Raw genomic sequence first — 23,111 nt, forward strand, 5'->3', positions numbered from 1 at the left:
AACTATATTTGGTGTATGGAATGATTGTAAGGTATATGTCTGTCTTGCAGGTATCATCTGACTTTGACCTCATTTTCATGGTTCATTGGTCAATATTAAGTTTTTATGGTTAAGTTTGTTTCTTAGAAACTATAAGCAATATGTCAACTGTATGTAATACATAGATTGCCTGTAAGGTGTACTTGTCTGTCTTTTATGGTTCATCTGACCTTGACCTCATTTTCATCATTCACTGGTCAATGCTACGTTTTCCTCGTTAAGTTTATTTCTTAGAAACTATAAGCAATAGGTCAGTTATATTTCGTGTATGGAATGATTGTGAGGTGTACATGTACATGATGTATTTCTTGTTTGGTTTATCTGACCTTGACCTCATTTTCTTTTATTATCGTAAGTTTATGTGATACTTGTAGTAAAGCTTTATATTTAGGAGTATCAACATTAAATCAATTTTCAGTAAATGAGGCAAGACATTTCAGTGTGTGCACTCTTGTTTTTATAGGAGTTATGCCTGTGTGAACTTAGAATGTTGGCCTAAATATACTGCTAGTAGTCTGTTGTTATTTATGTATTATTGTCATTTTGTTTATTTTCTTTGGTTACATCTTCTGACATCAGACTCGGACTTCTCTTGAACTGAATTTTAATGTGCGTATTGTTATGCGTTTACTTTTCTACATTGGCTAGAGGTATAGGGGGAGGGTTGAGATCTCATAAACATGTTTAACCCCGCCGCATTTTTGCGCCTGTCCCAAGTCAGGAGCCTCTAGCCTTTGTTAGTCTTGTATTATTTTTAATTTTAGTTTCTTGTGTACAATTTGGAGTTTAGTATGGCGTTCATTATCACTGAACTAGTATATATATTTGTTTAGGGGCCAGCTGAAGGACGCCTCCGGGTGCGGGAATTTCTCGCTGCATTGAAGACCTGTTGGTGGCCTTCTGCTGTTGTCTGTTCTGTGGTCGGGTTGTTGTCTCTTTGACACATTCCCCATTTCCATTCTCAATTTTACTGTAAGAGTTTATCATCGCAACTCCTCTGAAACCACACAACAGAATTTCATGAAACTTTGTAGATAGTTAGGACATACTATGTATATGTGCATATGCACAGGAAATTTTTATCAGTTGATTTTTGTAGGAGTTATGAGTTTTAGGAATCGGGTGAGATTTTGTTTGCCCAGTGACAATTTTGGGGTGTGGGGTATGTGAGCGTGCTCACAAAGGTTCTTTGATTCGAGACAATTGTGCACAGACTCTGGCATCATAGCGAGTTGATTCTTCAAGTATATTTTCATAGCTTCTTTCTGTATTTCTATGTGGGTATTAAAGCGACAACCGAAGCACATTTCGTACTACAAATGTACAAACGATCAATGCTTTTACAACACTGTAAAATGACAAAAGAAGGATTCAATTTTGATAATGAGATGTTTATGCTACAATCATGATATAGCAGTTCATATCAAGCTTTTCATTAGTTTTCCTATGCATTGTTCTGATGTTCTCAAAGGAAGCACATGCAGTCATGAAAAAATGAATTTTATTGGTAAATAAATAAAATATAATTTTGGAATTTATCATGACTGTTGTCTGTCAATCAAAACTATAATAACATACATGTAATGCAATTGAATATTAAATATTAACATACAGTGAAAACAGGCACACAAAAAAGTTATATTTGTATACTTAATTAAAGAGAGTAAATTAAGTTATGATCTTCTACTTTATAGAAAAACTCTTTATGAAAAAATATTGTTGCAGGTGATATGGTTCCAACTGAAATAAAATTAATGGCTGATAAAAGATCTATTGATTTGTACCTCAAATTACTTGAGTCAGGCTCTGAGAAAAAGAAAGACATACGTTTAGTAGTAGTTGGAAAAAACGGTGCTGGAAAGACATCATTGATTAAAAGATTGTTCTCTGAAGAGAATACAGATGTAACTAGTACAAATGGAATAGAAATCCACACAATAAAATGCAAAGCAATGTCTGATGATGGCATATGGAATAAATTAGATGGTATGATGCATAAGCTTAAAAACAAATCTTTCTCTATTCTTAAGCAATGTTAAGAAAGTATTTATAATGTTTTTGTTTTCTAGTTAACATAACTTATTATTCAGCAATATTATTTGATTTTTTAGGGGGCTATCTATCAATTTCCAGTTTTCAAAGCATAGGTCTTACCAGATCCAATTCAAGGATACATTTCAATTAATCCAGGTCAAGAATTTTCATAAATAGTTCATCCAGTCAGAAACTATGTGAAGAGATATTTATGGTACAAGTGCAGATCTGGTACATTATAGAAATGGTACCATTAATGTTATAGGCTTTTAAACAGTATCAGAAAAGATGAACAAAATAACTAAAGCTTGATTTGATTTTGTCAAAATATGACCCCAAAAGTTCATTGTTGCATTATTGTTACAACCACATTTGCATCCATATGCATGCGACACATGGTTTGACCTCAGTCAAGATTTTGATTGTGCATGTGCTTATCATATTCAGTTACTTCATCCCCTTTAACCTGTAACACCTGCCTGATTTAAATTTTAATTAAAAAGATGAGGTTGATTTTATCGTTGATATGATATCACACAGAAAAGAGGAATATCATTATAACACTATTTCATGTGTTTTTTTATATTTATCTATTTAAATTGCCTTTTTGTCACATGCCTTCTTTAAATAGAGCTTATGTTGACGGATAATTAGAAGTTTTCCAGTCGTAAAATTGTTGATACTTCATGAAAATTGTTCACCTTTTCTATTGTTTTCTGTGGACTTTTTGTACTACTGATATACTTTTAAATATGGTATATACGCGTATAAATCAATTCTGAAAGTTCCAAAATCAATACAGTTTATGTGGATTTGGTATCTAATGCTGTTTTAACATGTGAAGACATGGATACAAAATGTGTCATGATTGCTCATGAGACAGCTTTCCACCCAAGACCAAAGGATGAGGGTGAAAACAATTACAACTCACTGTTTGCCTTCAAAATTATATATTAACCACTCTGTCTCATAGTGATTAAAACAGTTTTATTTTCTAAGGTAATATAATGATTCTTAATGCATGCTTTTTTTATAATTTTGGGGAATATTGATATTATCATCAATAGTAGTTTGAAACTTTATTGAGCAAAATATTGATAGTATTAAGGTATGTGTAGAATATGCATCAAGTTTTGTGGTTTTCATCAAATCTGTTATATCAATATTACAACCAACTAAAGAAGCTCCCTTTTCAATTGTCATAACTGTACAAGTAAAAATAAAATTGAGAATGGAAATGGGGAATGTGTCAAAGAGACAACCCAACCATAGAGCAGACAACAGCCGAATGCCACCAATGGGTCTTCAATGCAGCGAGAAACTCCCGCACCCGATGGCGTCCCTCAACTGGCCCCTAAACAAATATGTGTATTTATACTGGATAATTAATGGTTGAACAAATAATTGGATGGCAAAGTTTACTGTGTTACTGTTAATTGCTGATTTTATGATGTGATCTAACTTAACATTTATCACATTTCTTTAATATTATTGTAATTTGATATAAATAATAGGAAACAATGAAGAAAATGAAATTCATGCAAGACTTTTGAAACAATACAAAGGAACAATTGAAGCATCAGTAGAAGAAGGAACACATAAAGCTGTTAAGGAAACCACACCATCAACAAGTTTTGATGAATCAGAGACAGTAACCCAGCAGCCTAAAAAAAGAAAACTTCAAGTAACCACTGAATCTCAAGTTGAACCTCCAGTAACCTTGCAACAACGAAATCAAGCATTAGAACAGGCAAAAATGGATATTGAAGCCATGCTTAAATATAATGTTGATTTACATGACAGAGAGGAGTATGCCACATTATTATTGTGGGATTTTGCAGGAGATGAAGAATTTTACCACACACATCAAACTTTTTTATCACAAGATGCAATTTATCTTGTCGTAACAAAACTCAATGAGGCTGACGACAAAAAAGCAAAAGGTAATATATCATATAGATCAATAAGCAGGAATGAAAATAATAGTTTTATTTTATTTTTATGCCCCACCTAGGGGCATTATGTTTTTTGGTCTTTGAGTCTGTTCGTCCATCGTTCCGTCCGTCAGTCTGTCCTGCTTCAGTTAAAGTTTTTGGCCAAGTTAGTTTTTGATGAAGTTGAAGTCCAATCAACTTGAACAACACATGTTCCCTATGATCTGATCTTTATAATTTTAATACCAAATAAGAGTTTTGACCCCAATTTCACGGTACACTGAACATAGAAAATGATAGTGATGTGGGCATCCGTGTACTATGGACACATTCTTGTTTCTTTATAGCTTAGAACACACATTATTGTCAAGAATTATGTATGACCAAAAAAAAAAGATGTCTAACAATCATCCAGTGAAATAATAGATTTTATTTACCGCTGCCTGTGGAATGTTAGTATGATAAGCTCAGTAATCAGTGCTTCGGTAGTGACATCATTTATCACATTACTAGCTACAAATCTCCTCGAATAAATTAAGAAGTTATTAAGAAACTAAGGTTTAAACTCCCTCATGCACATTTGAACATATGTGGATGTTGCTACTCTTTCTGGTTGCGTGTACATTTCTTCTTTATGCAATGGATGATATATATGTGTTGTTTCAAATAACTGTCATTTTGTAGTACTAGTATTTGATGAAAAGCATATATCTAGCAAGGTCTTTTTGTTTTGTGCAATACTTTGCAATTCCATCCAGACTCAAAATTAACTTGCTATTGAGGTTTAAAGTAACAAAAATATATTGCATATTTAGATAGAAAGTTATATGCTCTGGTAGGCAATGAAAAAACCTGCGGTAAAATATAGTTAATTTTTGTCAAGCCTTCGACTTTTAATAACGAAATAATTTTAATAACGTTCTTAAACTATCCTGGATTTCTACCAAACTTGGACAGAAGCTTGTTTATGATCATAAGATAGTATCCAGAATTAAATTTTGTAAAAAAAAAAATCCAATTTTTCCGTATTTAACTTATAAATGGACTTAGTTTTTCTGCCAGGAAACATTACATTCACTCTGTGGTTAAAGTTTTTAAAATTTTAATAACTTTCTTAAACTATCCTGGATTTGTACCAAACTTGGACAGAAGCTTGTTTATGATCATAAGATAGTATCCAGAATTAAATTTTGTAAAAAAAAAAATCCTGTTTTTTCATATTTTACTTATAAATGGACTTAGTTTTTCTGCCAGTTAACATGACATTCACTCTGTGGTTAAAGTTTTTAAAATTTTAATAACTTTCTTAAACTATCCTGGATTTGTACCTAACTTGGACAGAAGCTTGTTTATGATCATGAGATAGTATCCAGAAGTAAATTTGTAAAAAATAAAATTCCATTTTTTCCGTATTCAACTTATAAATGGACTTAGTTTTTCTGTCAGTTAACATTACATTCACTCTGTGGCTAAAGTTTTTAAAATTTTAATAACTTAAACTATCCTGGATTTGTACCAAACTTGGTCAGAAGCTTGTTTATGATCAAAAGCTAGTATCTAGAAGGAAATTTTAAAACATTTTATACCTGTTTATCCGTATTTTACTTATAAATGGACTTAGTTTTTCTTCCAGTTAACATATATACATACAGTCTGCAGTTAAAGATTTAAAACATTTATTAGATTCATAAACTATCCTGGATTTTTACCAAATTGGGACAGAAGCTTCTTACAATCAAAAGATTGTATCGAAAGTAATATTGTTATTATTTTTTTTCCTCATTTTTGTTGAGCCTGCGATTAACAGCAAAAGTAGGCGAGACACTGGGTTCCTTGGAACCCTTACGAATTTTTTTAAAAAGGTACGATAATGATTTCTTTCAATACAACTATTTAATGTAATTCATGACAATTTATTATGTTTCCATAGCATAATTAATATTTTGCTAAGATATTTCTGACTAAAAACTGACTCATAATTATAACAAGCATTCTTTTAGTATTAATTAACCAATACAATGTCCCAGACAGAAAGTTACAAGCAAACTTTTGCATATAGAAAGTAGAGAAATTCTTCATTTTCTAAGACCAAACGCTATAACTCTTGAATAAAACCTTTGAGTCCAAACAGAAGTTTTACTGCAATGGCTGCAATAGAATTAGAACTAATTGGAGATATCTGAAGCAGTTTAAAGAAAATGTCTAAAACCTTTGAAAAAATGAAATATCCTAACTCATAAAGAGAGATGGAAGATACCAATCATAATTAGTGGAAGACAAACAAACGATGCTTTGGCTAAAAAAAAACGTCGAAAAGACAAACAACAGTCTACAAAACACTGCGTAGAAAACTACAGACTGAACAACATTAAAAACAAGGGCTGGCATCATGTGCTCTTAAGGTGGCTAACATATTTTAACGCATGTTACTAACGACGAGCGCCTTGGAAACGGTCGCTTTGAGGGGTTTTCTCAAAAATAGTTTTGACGACATTGGAACGCGGGCGTGAATGAAAGCACCCCTTCCCGATGTCAACAACCCATGCAAAACGTTCTACAAAAGCCACAAAACAGGAAATACGTACGGTCAGGACTACAGAGTGGTTTGTTCATTTTTCACATAAAAAGGAAAGAATTATACATGATATATTAAAGCATAACATTAAAAAAAAGAAAATATAAATATTGACTTGTACGACGGTATCTGGTGCGTTCGCTCCAAAAACACATTCTCATCCTACACCTTAGCCCCTTGGATGCGTTCACACTCTATTTTCATTTAAATACTGGTTGAATATATCAAAAGATGTCTTTTAGATGTATTAGTATATATCTGAAAATATTTTGCCAATGACGCAATGTTTAACCGTAAACAAAGGATAGCGATGTAAACAACTGCATGCATGTCACCTTTCGGCTTTCAAAAACAAGTAAAACCCATATACATGTAGTATGCTATAGTATAAAGGCATCGGGGTTCATCTGCACGCTATAAATAATAAATAAATAAAAAATAATAAATAAGCTTTATTTAGAGTTGGCAAAGTATACAAACAGAGTCAACATAATTAATTAATTAATTAATGTTCCTTACAACTGATCATCAATAAGCTCTAATGAGCTTTTAACCGTTTTATCCGTTTGGCGTTTTATAACATTTTGTTACTGTCATAAATCTCTTTTTTTACTTGAAATATCTTCATTTCCAAGTATTGGTAGGATCTTATTCCGGAGTATGTGAAATATTTTCCCACTGCAAAATTTTGATAATATATATAGTTACGTATTTTTTATTTGCCAAAAATTTTTGAACATAACAATTCCGGAGTATGGGAAATATTTTCCCACTGCAAAATTTTGATAATATATATAGTTACGTATTTTTTATTTGCCCAAAATTTTTGAACATAACAATTCCGGTGTATGGGAAATAATTTAACACTGCAAAATTTTGATAATAGTAAAGTATTTTTTATTTTCCAAAATTTTTTTTGGACATTACAATTTTCAAACAAAGACTAAATACTTGACAGTCACACATAACATTTGTATTTAAAGATTTATATACTTTATCAAATAATAGGCACGAAAATATCTAACAAATTTTCTCGTATCATGATTCTATGAAATTTGGAACACTAGTACTATCACATGAGACCTCGGGGCCAATGTTTTCTATTTATAATATTTTCCTTTTACTTATTTTGCTATTTGTTAATTTTCTATTTTCTGTTGTATCTATCAATATGCCAACAGAGTTCGCATTAAAAAAAAAAGAAAGAGGAAATATCAGCGTAAAAACTAAAATAATTGATTAAGAATGAGTTATTATAATAGACTAACGGAACTCGAGCAACACATTTTTTGTTTTACGCAGAAAAAAACCCAGACATTTCAATAATTTGCAGTTTTCAACCTTTGATCATGTAGATGAAAATTGGTCAATAGCAACCGGGACCTTACTAGTATTGGTGAAATTGGCAAACTTTAACTTCTGTCTTACTTTTTGACATGCGTTTTTTTCAAAAGGGAAGCTAATAAGGAAAGTTCTTGATTTAAAAATATTAAAGTGGAGTGTGTCATTGCGGCAAGAAATATGCATGACAACTTTTTTAATGATGTGTGAACACTGGTTTGACCCACCTGCTAGCTGCAAAGAAACGTAATTATCGGCCTATGATGATAATATGGAGATGCAATTTTTTTTAATATTGACTTTTAAATTTGAACTTTGGTGGCTAGTTGTCTCATTGGCAATCATACCACATCTCCTTATTTTCATATCGTAGGGTATAGAAATATGACTTCCCTAATCTGACAGATAATCCCTTGCTATGACAGGGTGTTCATACAGCTGGATGTATAAATACCTCCGGGGGGGTAGGAGGGGGCACTTCAATACTTAATTGATAGGGGGTGCCGCTGGGGCCCACCTTTTTCAAAAATTTATATTTCAAAAATGTATACCTTTTCATATATTGCGTAGGTAAAAATGTAACCTTTTCCCTATAGTGCTTGGGTTTCATGTAGTGTAATGTAAGACTAGAATACCAAAGTGTTAAAAGAGAAAATTTGGTTGATAAAATCACACCCGGGAACACCAAGAAAGATGACAGACGAAGAAGTTATGGAAACTTTATTGACCTTTTCATATATTTTTGATAGTTTTCCCCGACCTTTTCACATATTTTCAAGCTTGAAAAGGTGACCTATTCCAGCGGCACGTCCCATCACCTTGAATATAGGAAGTGCCCCCTCCCCACCCCCACCCGAGATAAATACGCAGCCTTGTATGGTAAAAAGGAGGAATTTTGTCCGTACCAAACATGCATTGCCCATTCATTTTCTAGCGGCAGTCTATATAGTTTTTGTGTTAACAAGAGTGCACAAGCTGAAATGTCTCACCTGCTTTACTAATCATCATTCATGATTGGTTTTATGTTGATATTCCTAAAGATAAAGTTTCACTACAAGTATCAGAAAAAAATAATATTATCAATGATCATGAAAATGATCAGATAAACCAATCCAAGCCAGCCTTACACAGTGGCGGAGCCAAAATTTTTCATGAAAGGGGGGGGGGGGGGGCTGACTGCCTAAGAGAGGCCTGCTCCAGTCATGCTTCCGTGATTCCCTATATAATCAACCAATGGGCCCTCCCCCTAAGTCCGCCTCTGTTACAATCACCCCATCAACCAAATATTTTAAACATATATATAGTATGCCAGTAACGGACAAAACCATGAACATAAGGTTAAGTTCAGATAGACCCTGCAAGACAGGCATATTTGTTTTTCATTCATTATTTTGTACATAAATATGCCGTTAGTTTTCTCATTTGAATTGTTTTAAATTGTACATTTGTCATTTGGAGGCCTTTTATACCCAACTATGCAGTATAGGTTTTACTCATTGTCGAAGGTCGTATGGTGACATTTAGTTGTTTATTTCTGTGTCATTTGGTCTCTTGTGGAGTGTCTCATTTACAATCATATCACATCTTTTTACTTAATATTTCAATATATACATTTAATAATCATACCATACACCAAATATAATAACCCATTGATTACATAATGTAGCATGTTAAAAGAGGACTTACCATTGACCAATGAACCATGCAAATGTGGTCAATGACAACTGCCAGACAGACATGTACTCCTTACATTTGTGAATCATTGCATACATATAGTTTATCTACTACATGTACTTTTAGTATTAGAAAAAACAGACAAAAACACAAAAACATGACATTGACAAATGACCTATTGCTAACAGTATCTGATAAACAACCCTAATCAGGTAACTTTAACCTTGATCACTGATCCATGAAATGTGCTTGAGATCTTTGTAGCAATCTGTATTAATTTGAGTGCATATCTAAATTTACAAAACAAAATTAATCTGGATCATTGTGATACTGTAAATTTAGAAATTATTGTGAGGTTATTATTAATGCAAATAATACGACAGGGTGAATATTGCAATAATAAGAACTTGCATTCTGATAACTGAATTATAGATCTTTATGCAGATTTTTTTTGTAATCGCAATAATTTAACTCACAATTTAGTCCATTCGTCAAAAATCGCAATAATAAATGCACGCAATAATTTCTGAATTTACAGTAGGTAAAAATGTTGTCAGTTAATAGTGAGACACAAGTTTTCCCAGACAATATATAATTCTTTTGGTTGTTTTGTTTGGTTGCTGTCTCATTGAACAAAACTGTATTTTATTTCTCCTTTTATCCAGAAAATTTAACTTTTGAAATAGAAACTGAATAGCATATGGATGGAAAACAAATGCCAAATGATGTAAAATAATTCAAGTGGCCATTTAGGTCAGGGGTTGGTGAGGTAAAAGATGAGGCAAAGGCATGTGCATTTACCACAACTGCCACTTGGTATTATGATTTCCAAAATTTACAAATCTCATAGCTACCTTCTGTATTAAAGACAACTGCATATATTGCAGTTTGCATATCATGAATTGTGTTTGCAGCAAAATTCACTACAGACAGAAAAAAAAAAGAATTAATTCAGCTCTATTAAAATTCTTTTTTGAAACATTTTTGATTTTTATTCCTAAAATGTCTATGAGATCAAATTTATAAAACATTTATTAGCATTGTAAATTTCAATATACTAGTAATTGTTGACATGTATACATCATGTACATGTACAATCATTAGCTGATCAGCTCTATATTTTCATTATTTTTATATCAATATTCTTCATCAGTGTTTTTTATAAGACTCAATAATCTGTATTCATCATTGGGACGGGTAGGTAAAGTAGGTCCTTTTGATCTTGGATTTTGACAACACTTAAGCATATAGTTCCAAATTATAGTTGATCTTGGCTTCTTAAGTGGATTCTGACAACACTTTGCATATAGACACCAAGTGTAGATGATCTTGGGTTCTCTCATATGGATTCTGCCAGTACTTTGATTATACATGTAGTTCCAAGTATTGTTGATCTTGGCTTCTAATGTTGTTCTTAAGTTTCTGCACTTTGCATATAGTTCCCAATTGCAAGACAAGATGATACTGGCTTCTTGTGTAAATTCTGTCAGTTCTTTGCCAATAGTTTCCAGGTAAAGTTGAACATTCCAGGATCTTTCACAACAAATCACTCCTTCCTCTTACATGTACTTGAAGCCTGAAATTAAATGTCAGAGTAATTCTGTCAGAAAATCAACCATGATTGACATTTAAAAGCATAATGTAGTTCATATTTTAAATAAATGGGGAATGTGTCCATGGGACACAGATGATGCCCCCACTTGGTGACTTGCATATAAAGTTATAAAGGAGCATAACTAAAGAACGGTAAGCGTGACACTACCCAAAGTTTTACTTGATCTGAATTTTGTTGTAATAAGTAATGTGTATAAGTTTCATAACATTTGGATGAGGCAAACTAAAGTTAGAGAGCGGAAACAAAAAATTCAGCAATTTTTCCATTTTTAAAGGGGCATAACTCTAGAACAGTAAAAGTGATGCCACCAAAAAAAATTCAAACTTGATCTGTGTTTGTTGGTAATAAGCATTGTGTATAAGTTTCATTCACAACATTTGGTTGAGGCAAACTGAAGTTAGAGAACGGACACCAATTTTGGGACGTACGTACAGACAGACAAGGGTAAAACTTAATGCCCACTCCACTACGGCGTAAAAAAATGAAGAATTTGTGGCAACAATAATGAGCAAACAAAATTAAATTACATGCACAGCAAGTGTAAAAAGTGATTTTGTTTTTATATATATGTTGAATACAGACTTCTCGGGGCATGCTGTTTCGATGCCAGGGACAAGTTATTTCTATGCCTAAAAATTCTAAAATGCAGCTGAGCTACATTTGTACTCCTCGTCAACCAAATTATGCTGAGGTGTCCTGTTTGGAATATGGGATATACAAATTTTGTGTTTAAAAATACTAAGCACAAAACAATAATGAATTTTTCAACTCAAATGTATGTGTTATTTGGTAAACAAGATAAGCCCTACGTGTATGTTTAAACCTGATACTTGACGTTATGAAATTTTTTATACAAAAGAGAGACAGGGGGGGGGGGGGGGGGTGTTTAATTGTAAACAAATTGTGATCAAGACGAATCCATCAATAAAATGTATTGCCTCGTACTGTAGTGGTTATAATTTACAAATCAGGCCATTAATATTTTCAAGAAAACAAAGAAACAATCGAACCCCTTGAGCGGGTGGACAGGGATAAGGGAACATGGGAATGAGGGATCAGGAAGCGAGAAAAAGGGGTATCATGTGCAGGTCCGTTACCGTTAGTTAGCCTGGTCTGAGTGAAAATAAAAGTACCCAATTTGGTAGAAGTAAATCTTATGAAGATTATAAATAGAAAAAAACCTTTGATCTCGTGTGAGTCACTTTATTTTTAAACAATAAAAATAAACTTAATATATCTTTATTTTATTGTTTTAGAACTATACTAACAAAAGCATGATTTAGATAAAAGGAAGGGTACAAACAGACTCAGGGTGGGAATGTAAAAGGGATGAATGTGTATTGGAGCGAACATGATTTTGGGTGAAAGGACAAGAATTCAAACAAAGGGGGGGGGGGGGGGGGTTGAATAATCTGGGAAATATACTTTGCAATTTTTTTGTATGGGAGCAAGGGGGATGGAAGTAGAAGTTAAAAGAGAAAATTTTAGAGTAAAAGGGAAGAGAAATGGGAGTTGGGGATAGGGAGTGGTAATCATGAACCTCTGTCCGAGGGAAGTTGTGGGGTACCCCATTTTCACAGGTTGGGAACAAACCCTCTATATGGTGTTCAGGGGCGGATCCAGCCATTTATAAAAGGGGGGTTCCTAACCCAGGATAAAGGGGGGGTTCCAACTATATGTCCCCATTCAAATGCATTGATCGTCAAAAAAAGGGGGGGGTTCCAACCCACGGAACCCCCCTCCCCCCTAGATCCGCCCCTGGTGTTTAAACCTGTATAGAGGAATAATCCTTCTATAGAGGGATAAAATTATCCCTCTATAGAGGGGTATTTTTGATTAGACTGGATTTAAAGCAAAATAGGGCAGAATGGCATTTTCTACTTATTATGGCAGTAACCTGCTACATTTGATGCACCAATTGATGTACTTAATTTCATTCATATGCCCAGTTTACTGCTAAACTGACTGAATATACAATCTATTGTACACCATAATTGAAAGATGTGATGATCAGGTAAATTCCACTCAGTTATGCCTCACTGAACAGAATTTCTATTGTTAGATTTAACATAAAATTTAAAGGTCAACTGCATGTCCCTTTTGTTGTTGATCAGGTGTTCAGATAGGTATACAGTAGATTGCAAGTTCTGTCACTTTAGCAGAAAACTGGGCATCCCAGGCCATTTTTTAGTAAAAGAAATACAGAATACAGTAAAGTGCAATAATTGATGCATATATAGTGCTATAGATTATAGCAAATATAACTAGAAAATGCCATTCTGCCCTATTTTGCTTTAAATCCAGTCTAAACAAAAATACCCCTCTTTTATCCCTCTATAGAAGGATTATTCCTCTATACAGGTATAAACACCATATAGAGGGTTTGTTCCCAACCTGTTTTACTAGTCATTATAGACGCTAAGGATAAATATTTAACTTCATTTGACCCTAACGTGGCTACGAAATTAGATTTTACGAATGACGATATAAAATCAAGACTCATTTGACGCTAACGGTAGTGCAGATCATGAGATGCTGAAAATGACTATCCCCTCCTCTTTGACTGTTTGACACGGATATTTTTTCAAAACAGGCTATACATGTTCACAACTTGCCAGTTAACAGGTTAAGGGTCAAGTAAACACATAAATAAGATACCAGCCATAACCAATAACGATTATACATAGAACAGAAATTTAGCCCATGCAAGGTTTCAGCCGCAGTGATTTTCTACAGTAGCGAGTATTTTGAGATAACCCCCCACTTTGTATTTTTCGTGATACTGATAACATTTGGCTGTCTAATATATTAAAATCTATGTTTTCTTATGTAATGACTCTACCTTCATCATTGTCTATTCGCCACTATGTCTGTTATTCATGCACATGGTCGTATTTATCAGTACAGTATGCTGCTCAGCAATGGCGACCCTGAAATTTCTGTTGTCCGATTATGGCGCCAGATTAGAAGGAAGCAACTCGCGCCAGATAAAATTACCGTATTTCACCAAAATAATCAAAATTTCGCTTTTTTATAACAAACAGTAAAATGTTCATCACATTTATATTCAGCTTTCGTCCATTGATATATAATTACAAACATTATTTATTTAAAGACATCAATAAAAAAATCACAATAAAGTAATTAATGGAGTGCATTGAAATCAGACCTCATGGGGTAGAGGGGTTAAACAAAAGCTCGTAACTTTTTTAAAAGCCTGGTGACCCACATTTTATTTTACCTTAAAATGCTCGAAAAGTTCATAGCTTTGACATACCCATTTTAAAAAAAAAATCTACCGTGGAAATTTTACGAAAAATCGATTTAACCAATATTTTTAGCCTTAAACTGAAATTAAAAAATGCCAAATTTAGATATAAATCTGAAAATAAAAGGATTTTTAAGTCTAAAACAACCAAGGGGAACGTTTACATTTCAAATTTAATTGTTTTTTCACATAATAATCATACTGACATGGTTCTAAAAGTCTTTGAATTTGATGTAGTCGTTATTGTTGAAAGGGTGTAAAAGTTTGGAAATAGGGTCAACATTGCACATTTCGCTTCCCTTTGAGGAGAAAACGAGCCTGGTGACCCCCTTTTTTCTTTGCATTTTTGGATTCAGCATAAAAAAATCTACAAAATATGTGAAAATAAAAAAATTCTACCGGGGGTCCTTATTGGGGTGAGCCACCTTAAAGGGTAGGCAGATCCATGTCCACAGGTGCACCAATCGTGTTGCCCATTTAAGTACAAATTCAGTAATAAATTTCATTTGGTGATGTATAATAACCCCGGGGTCAATTTTTCATATGGTATTTTGACCCCTGGTGCACTTTTCAAAGGGGTTCAAAATACAATATGACGCCAGTCTTGGTTATTCCATGAAATTCTATTCATTAAGAGTTTACATTGTAGGAAAAAATTTATCTCTCTTATTTACCTATTATCTGCTGATTGTAAATTTAACTTTTCATCATACTATAAATGAGGTGAATGTACAAAAGGGATCTGACAACGACATGGCAAAAACGTTCAAAGGACAAAACAAAACATTGAACTAAAGACCAAGCAACACGATCTCCACTTAAACTGGGGGTGATATCAGGTGCCTTTGAAGAGGGACGAAAGATACCAGAGGGACAGTCAAACTCATAGATTGAAAATAAACTGACAACGCCATGGCTAAAAATAAAAAGACAAACAGACAAATAATAGTACAGAAGACACAACATAGAAAACTAAAGACTAAGAGACATGAGGGTAGGCAGTTCCTGCTTCAAATGTGGCACCCGTCTTATTGTTCACGGAAGTATACATTTTGTGAAAAATCTAATCCGGTGATGTCAAAATTTGGGAAAAGAGGACAGGATACGACTATTGGAACATATTTATCATCATTGGTGAAACAGATATTCCATAATTATAGTTGACCAACTTGTGATGGAGTCCATAAAATGTTCCATTGGATAACTTTAACCTTACCACTTGGACCCCATGTTTCAATGCCTTCCTTGTAGGCAGCAACCCTATATCAAGGTTATCTTGATGAGATATGCAAGTTCTGGCAAATCGTAATGACTGGGATACATTTTCCCCATATGGAGACCATCTGGACACAATATAATTAAAAACTGAAGTGTAAGATAGATGTGCTGATGGAAAGTTATTACTTTGTAGAGATGTTTCAGTTGTGGATGAACTCAATACATTGCTACTGTAGTACCACTGAAGTGCTTGGAAGTATTGAAGAGAAGAATAAGTCTCTTTATCCACCAGTTGTTCTTGTTGGTACACATAAAGACAAAGTTGAGGCTTCTGAAGAAGTAAAGGTATATATTAGTATACATATTTGATATTTTAACTTGAAGTAGAGGAAACTTTATAATGAATATGGAATATGTATAAATTTCCACAAAATTAAAATTAAAGGACATAATTAACCTATGCAGATGCTATTGCATTAATTTGTGATTTGCATTAAAACACAATCTCCTTTTTAGCTCTACTTTCTGAAGGAAATGTGAGCGTTTGCCATCACTTGGCATCCGTCGTTGTCCATCTGGTGTAAACTATTTCAAACATCTTCTCCTCTGAAACTACTGAACCAATTCCCACTAAACTTAAGCTGAATGATCCTTAGTGTATCTAGAATAAAGTTTGTGTTTTATTTTCTGTTTCGTCAAAAAACATGGCTGTCATGGCTAAAAATAGAACATAGAGGTAAAATACAGTTTTTGGCTTGTATCTCAAAAACTAAAGCATTTAGAGCAAATCTGACATGGGTAAAAGTGTTCATTAGGTGAAGTTCTATCAGCCCTGAAATTTTCAGATGAATCTAATAACCCATTGTTGGGTTGCTGCCACTAAATTGGTTATTTTAAGGAAATTTTGCAGTTTTTATACGCCTGTCAAAATTTTGACGGGACGTATTATGGTATACAAATGTCCGGCGTCCGTCTGTCCGTCGTAAACATTATGCACCGTAACTTGAGAACAACTTATCCAAATTTCATGAAACTTAACATAGTTGTTTCTTATGATGGTCAAACGATCTGTATACCTTTTGGTGAAAATAAGATTAAAACTTTTTGAGTTACGGGACTTTGTAACTAAAACAGGGGTGTGTTTTTTTTTCACATGTCACGCTGTATCTCAAAAACGATTTATGATTATTGGTGATGATTCAAAATTTTATTTTAGAGTTATTGAGTTTTTTGTAAAAAAAGGAGGGGTTTTCACATGTGGCGCCGTATCTCAAAAACAATTTATGATTATTGCTTAAAACTTTACACACTTCTTAGTTATATTAATCTAAAGAGCTGTATACTTTTTGGTGATGATTCAAAATTTTATTTTAGAGTTATTGAGTTTTTTGTAAAAAAAAAGTGGGGTTTTTCACATGTTGCGCCGTATCTCAGAAACTATTTATGATTATTGCATAAAACTTCACACACAAGACGACGGGCGTATCATGCGCTCGTGGCGCAGCTGATTATTTATGAATAAAATCCCATAACTCGGAAACTTAAAATCTAAAATTTATAAAAATTGAATGGGAGCTTGCAACAATAGATATAAACCATTTACCAAAGTTTCATGAAAACTGCTGAAAAAATATTTGAGTTATTGTCTTAAAACTGGAAAATCCCCCTTTTTTTAATGAATAAAACCCCATAACTAGTAAATGTAAAATCTGAAATTTATGAAAATCAAAAGTGAGCTTAAGTCAATAGATATAAACAATTCACCAAAATTTTAGGAAAACTGCTCAAAGCATTTTTGAGTTATTTAAACTTATTATCCGAAAACTGGAAAATCCCCCATTTTGTAATGAATAAAACCTCATAACTCGGAAACGTAAAATCTAAAATTTATAAAAATCAATAGGGAGCTCATGTCAATATATATATAAACAATTCACCAAATTTTCTTGCAAATTGGTGGAAGTGTTTTTGAGTTATTGTCCGAAAACTGGAAAATCCCCCTTTTTGTAATGGATAAAACCTCATAACTCGGAAACGTAAAATCTAAAATTTATAAAAAACAAAAGGGAGCTCACGTCAATAGATATAAACAATTCACCAAAGTTTCATGCAAATTGGTTAAAGCATTTTTGTCGAGCCTGCGACTTTTGTCGCAGAAAGCTCGACATAGGGATAGTGATCGGGAGGCGGCGGCGGCGTTAGCTCACTTCTTAAAAGCTTTATATTTTAGAAGGTGGAAGACCTGGATGCTTCATACTTTGTATATGGATGCCTCATGTTACGAAGTTTCCGTCAGTCACATGTCCAATGTCCTTGACCTCATTTTCATGGTTCAGAGTTAAGATTTTTGTCGAGCCTGCGACTTTTGTCGCAGAAAGCTCGACATAGGGATAGTGATCCGGCGGCGGCGGCGGCGGCGTTAGCTCACTTCTTAAAAGCTTTATATTTTAGAAGGTGGAAGGTCTGGATGCTTCATACTTTGTATATGGATGCCTCATGTTACGAAGTTTCCGTCAGTCACATGTCCAATGTCCTTGACCTCATTTTCATGGTTCAGTGACTACTTGAAAAAAAAGTTCAGATTTTTTGTAATGTTAAATTCTCTCTTATTATAAGTAATAGGATAACTATATTTGGTATGTGCGTACCTTGCAAGGTCCTCATGCCCGTCAGACAGTTTTCACTTGACCTCAACCTCATTTCATGGATCAGTGAACAAGGTTAAGTTTTGGTGGTCAAGTCCATATCTCAGATACTATAAGCAATAGGTCTTGTATATTCGGTGTATGGAAGGACTGTAAGGTGTACATGTCCAACTGGCAGGTGTCATCTGACCTTGACCTCATTTTCATGGTTCAGTGGTTATAGTTAAGTTTTTGTGTTTTGGTCTGTTTTTCTTATACTGTATGCCATAGGTCTACTTTATTTGGTGTAGGGAATGATTGTAAGGTGTACATGTCTAGCGGGCAGGTGTCATCTGACCTTGACCTCATTTTCATGGTTCAGTGGTCAAAGTTAAGTTTTTGAGTTTTGGTCTTTTTTTCTAATACTATATGCAATAGTTCAACTATATTTGGTATGTGCGTACCTTGCAAGGTCCTCATGCCCGTCAGACAGTTTTCACTTGACCTCGACCTCATTTTATGGATCAGTGAACAAGGTTAAGTTTTGGTGGTCAAGTCCATATCTCAGATACTATAAGCAATAGGTCTTGTATATTCGGTGTATGGAAGGACTGTAAGGTGTACATGTCCAACTGGCAGGTGTCATCTGACCTTGACCTCATTTTCATGGTTCAGTGGTTATAGTTAAGTTTTTGTGTTTTGGTCTGTTTTTCTTATACTGTATGCCATAGGTCTACTTTATTTGGTGTATGGAATGATTGTAAGGTGTACATGTCTAGCGGGCAGGTGTCATCTGACCTTGACCTCATTTTCATGGTTCAGTGGTCAAAGTTAAGTTTTTTTAGTTTTGGTCTTTTTTTCTAATACTATATGCAATAGTTCAACTATATTTGGTGTATGGAAACATTTTATGATCTATTTGGCAGTCACGCAGGTTTTATTTGACCTTGACCTCATTTTCAAGGTTCATTGCTCAGTGTTAAGTTTTTGTGTTTTGGTCTGTTTTTCTTAAACTATAAGCAATAGGTCAACTATATTTGTTGTATGGAAGAATTGTTAGCTGTACATGCCTGCCTAGCATGGTTCATCTGACCTTGACCTCATCTTCATGGTTCATTGGTCAATGTTTAGTTTACTTGGTTAATGTTAAGTTTATGTGACAGTTGTAATAAAGCTTTATATTTAGGACTATCAACATAATATCAATGATTAGTAAAGAAGGCGAGACATTTCAGCGTGTGCACTCTTGTTTGTAATGCTAGATTCTCTCTTATTATAAGTAATAGGATAACTATATTTGGTATGTGCATACCTCGCAAGGTCCTCATGCCCGTCAGACAGTTTTCACTTGACCTCGACCTCATTTCATGGATCAGTGAACAAGGTTAAGTTTTGGTGGTCAAGTCCATATCTCAGATACTATAAGCAATAGGTCTAGTATATTCGGTGTATGGAAGGACTGTAAGGTGTACATGTCCAACGGGCAGGTGTCATCTGACCTTTACCTCATTTTCATGGTTCAGTGGTTATAGTTAAGTTTTTGTCGAGCCTGCGACTTTTGTTGCAGAAAGCTCGACATAGGGATAGTGATCCGGCGGCGGCTACGGCGGCGGCGGCGTTAGCTAACTTCTTAAAAGCTTTATATTTTAGAAGGTGGAAGGTCTGGATGCTTCATACTTTGTATATGGATGCCTCATGTTACGAAGTTTCTGTCAGTCACATGTCCAATGTCCTTGACCTCATTTTCATGGTTCAGTGACTACTTGAAAAAAAAGTTCAGATTTTTTGTAATGTTAGATTCTCTCTTATTTTAAGTAATAGGATAACTATATTTGGTATGTGCGTACCTTGCAAGGTCCTCATGCCCGTCAGACAGTTTTCACTTGACCTCGACCTCATTTCATGGATCAGTGAACAAGGTTAAATTTTGGTGGTCAAGTCCATATCTCAGATACTATAAGCAATAGGTCTAGTATATTTGGTGTATGGAAGGACTGTAAGGTGTACATGTCCAACTGGCAGGTGTCATCTGACCTTGACCTCATTTTCATGGTTCAGTGGTTATAGTTAAGTTTTTGTGTTTTGGTCTGTTTTTCTTATACTGTATGCCATAGGTCTACTATATTTGGTGTATGGAATGATTGTAAGGTGTACATGTCTAGCGGGCAGGTGTCATTTGACCTTGACCTCATTTTCATGGTTCAGTGGTCAAAGTTAAGTTTTTGAGTTTTGGTCTTTTTTTCTAATACTATGTGCAATAGTTCAACTATATTTGGTATGTGCGTACCTTGCAAGGTCCTCATGCCCGTCAGACAGTTTTCACTTGACCTCGACCTCATTTAATGGATCAGTGAACAAGGTTAAGTTTTGGTGGTTAAGTCCATATCTCAGATACTATAAGCAATAGGTCTAGTATATTCGGTGTATGGAAGGACTGTAAGGTGTACATGTCCAACTGGCAGGTGTCATCTGACCTTGACCTCATTTTCATGGTTCAGTGGTTATAGTTAAGGTTTTGTGTTTTGGTTTGTTTTTCTTATACTGTATGCCATAGGTCTACTATATTTGGTGTATGGAATGATTGTAAGGTGTACATGTCTAGCGGGCTGGTGTCATCTGACCTTGACCTCATTTTCATGGTTCAGTGGTCAAAGTTAAGTTTTTGAGTTTTGGTCTTTTTTTCTAATACTATGTGCAATAGTTCAACTATATTTGGTATGTGCGTACCTTGCAAGGTCCTCATGCCCGTCAGACAGTTTTCACTTGACCTTGACCTCATTTCATGGATCAATGAACAAGGTTAAGTTTTGGTGGTCAAGTCCATATCTCAGATACTATAAGCAATAGGTCTAGTATATTTGGTGTATGGAAGGACTGTAAGGTGTACATGTCCAACTGGCAGGTGTCATCTGACCTTGACCTCATTTTCATGGTTCAGTGGTTATAGTTAAGTTTTTGTGTTTTGGTCTGTTTTTCTTATACTATATGCAATAGTTCAACTATATTTGGTGTATGGAAATATTTTATGATCTATTTGGCAGTCACGCAGGTTTTATTTGACCTTGACCTCATTTTCAAGGTTCATTGCTCAGTGTTAAGTTTTTGTGTTTTGGTCTGTTTTTCTTAAACTATAAGCAATAGGTCAACTCTATTTGTTGTATGGAAGAATTGTTAGCTGTACATGCCTGCCTAGCATGGTTCATCTGACCTTGACCTCATTTTCATGGTTCATTGGTCAATGTTTAGTTTACTTGGTTAATGTTAAGTTTATGTGACAGTTGTAATAAAGCTTTATATTTAGGACTATCAACATAATATCAATGATTAGTAAAGAAGGCGAGACATTTCAGCGTGTGCACTCTTGTTGTGTTTTGGTCTGTTTTTTGTCGAGCCTGCGACTTTTGTCGCAGAAAGCTCGACATAGGGATAGTGATCCGGCTACGGCGGCGGCGGCGTTAGCTAACTTCTTAAAAGCTTTATATTTTAGAAGGTGGAAGGTCTGGATGCTTCATACTTTGTATATGGATGCCTCATGTTACGAAGTTTCTGTCAGTCACATGTCCAATGTCCTTGACCTCATTTTCATGGTTCAGTGACTACTTGAAAAAAAAGTTCAGATTTTTTGTAATGTTAGATTCTCTCTTATTATAAGTAATAGGATAACTCTATTTGGTATGTGCGTACCTTGCAAGGTCCGCATGCCCGTCAGACAGTTTTCACTTGACCTCGACCTCATTTCATGGATCAGTGAACAAGGTTAAGTTTTGGTGGTCAAGTCCATATCTCAGATACTATAAGCAATAGGTCTTGTATATTCGGTGTATGGAAGGACTGTAAGGTGTACATGTCCAACTGGCAGGTGTCATCTGACCTTGACCTCATTTTCATGGTTCAGTGGTTATAGTTAAGTTTTTGTGTTTTGGTCTGTTTTTCCTATACTGTATGCCATAGGTCTACTATATTTGGTGTATGGAATGATTGTAAGGTGTACATGTCTAGCTGGCAGGTGTCATCTAACCTTGACCTCATTTTCATGGTTCAGTGGTCAAAGTTAAGTTTTTGAGTTTTGGTCTTTTTTTCTAATACTATATGCAATAGTTCAACTATATTTGGTATGTGCGTACCTTGCAAGGTCCTCATGCCCGTCAGACAGTTTTCACTTGACCTCGACCTCATTTCATGGATCAGTGAACAAGGTTAAGTTTTGGTGGTCAAGTCCATATCTCAGATACTATAAGCAATAGGTCTAGTATATTCGGTGTATGGAAGGACTGTAAGGTGTACATGTCCAACTGGCAGGTGTCATCTGACCTTGACCTCATTTTCATGGTTCAGTGGTTATAGTTAAGGTTTTGTGTTTTGGTCTGTTTTTCTTATACTGTATGCCATAGGCCTACTATAGTTGGTGTATGGAATGATTGTAAGGTGTACATGTCTAGCGGGCAGGTGTCATCTGACCTTGACCTCATTTTCATGGTTCAGTGGTCAAAGTTAAGTTTTTGAGTTTTGGTCTTTTTTTCTAATACTATATGCAATAGTTCAACTATATTTGGTGTATGGAAATATTTTATGATCTATTTGTCAGTCACACAGTTTTTTTTTTACCTTGACCTCATTTTCAAGGTTCATTGCTCAGTGTTAAGTTTTTGTGTTTTGGTCTGTTTTTCTTAAACTAAAAGCAATAGGTCAACTATATTTGTTGTATGGAAGAATTGTTAGCTGTACATGCCTGCCTAGCATGGTTCATCTGACCTTGACCTCATTTTCATGGTTCATTGGTCAATGTTTA

At 34.5% G+C, this 23,111-nt stretch overlaps 1 protein-coding gene and 3 long non-coding RNA genes across 5 annotated transcripts in view; 2 read left to right on the forward strand and 2 right to left on the reverse strand.

Annotated features, from left to right (window-relative positions):
• LOC127731871 (death-associated protein kinase dapk-1-like) overlaps positions 1–16,081 on the forward strand; it is a 75,550-nt gene extending 59,469 nt beyond the window's left edge. Inside the window, exons 5-7 of the mRNA XM_052240739.1 lie at positions 1,765–2,025; positions 3,588–4,016; positions 15,892–16,081. Of these exons, the coding sequence (XP_052096699.1) occupies positions 1,765–2,025; positions 3,588–4,016; positions 15,892–16,067 (866 nt within the window). The 3' untranslated portion in view covers positions 16,068–16,081. The remainder of the gene's footprint in view (positions 1–1,764; positions 2,026–3,587; positions 4,017–15,891) is intronic.
• LOC127731895 (uncharacterized) lies at positions 10,612–14,174 on the reverse strand. Its single transcript, XR_007995897.1, has 2 exons — positions 14,055–14,174; positions 10,612–11,173 (listed from the first exon to the last, which is right to left on the reverse strand). It is a non-coding gene; the product is annotated as an uncharacterized LOC127731895 (long non-coding RNA).
• A 2,547-nt stretch (positions 16,082–18,628) lies between the features above and the next one.
• LOC127731877 (uncharacterized) lies at positions 18,629–22,892 on the forward strand. 2 transcript variants are annotated; one of them, XR_007995874.1, is made up of 3 exons: positions 18,629–18,858; positions 20,242–22,328; positions 22,769–22,892. It is a non-coding gene; the product is annotated as an uncharacterized LOC127731877 (long non-coding RNA). The 2 variants fall into 2 exon arrangements; XR_007995873.1 differs by lacking the exon at positions 22,769–22,892 and adding an exon at positions 22,622–22,651.
• On the reverse strand, positions 18,926–22,593 carry LOC127731879 (uncharacterized). The gene is made up of 3 exons (XR_007995876.1): positions 22,447–22,593; positions 20,504–22,006; positions 18,926–19,120 (listed from the first exon to the last, which is right to left on the reverse strand). It is a non-coding gene; the product is annotated as an uncharacterized LOC127731879 (long non-coding RNA).
• Positions 22,893–23,111: the final 219 nt, after the last annotated feature.

Source organism: Mytilus californianus, unplaced genomic scaffold (genome assembly GCF_021869535.1).
Source record: "Mytilus californianus isolate M0D057914Y unplaced genomic scaffold, xbMytCali1.0.p SCAF_21, whole genome shotgun sequence".
NCBI classification, from domain to species: domain Eukaryota; kingdom Metazoa; phylum Mollusca; class Bivalvia; order Mytilida; family Mytilidae; genus Mytilus; species Mytilus californianus.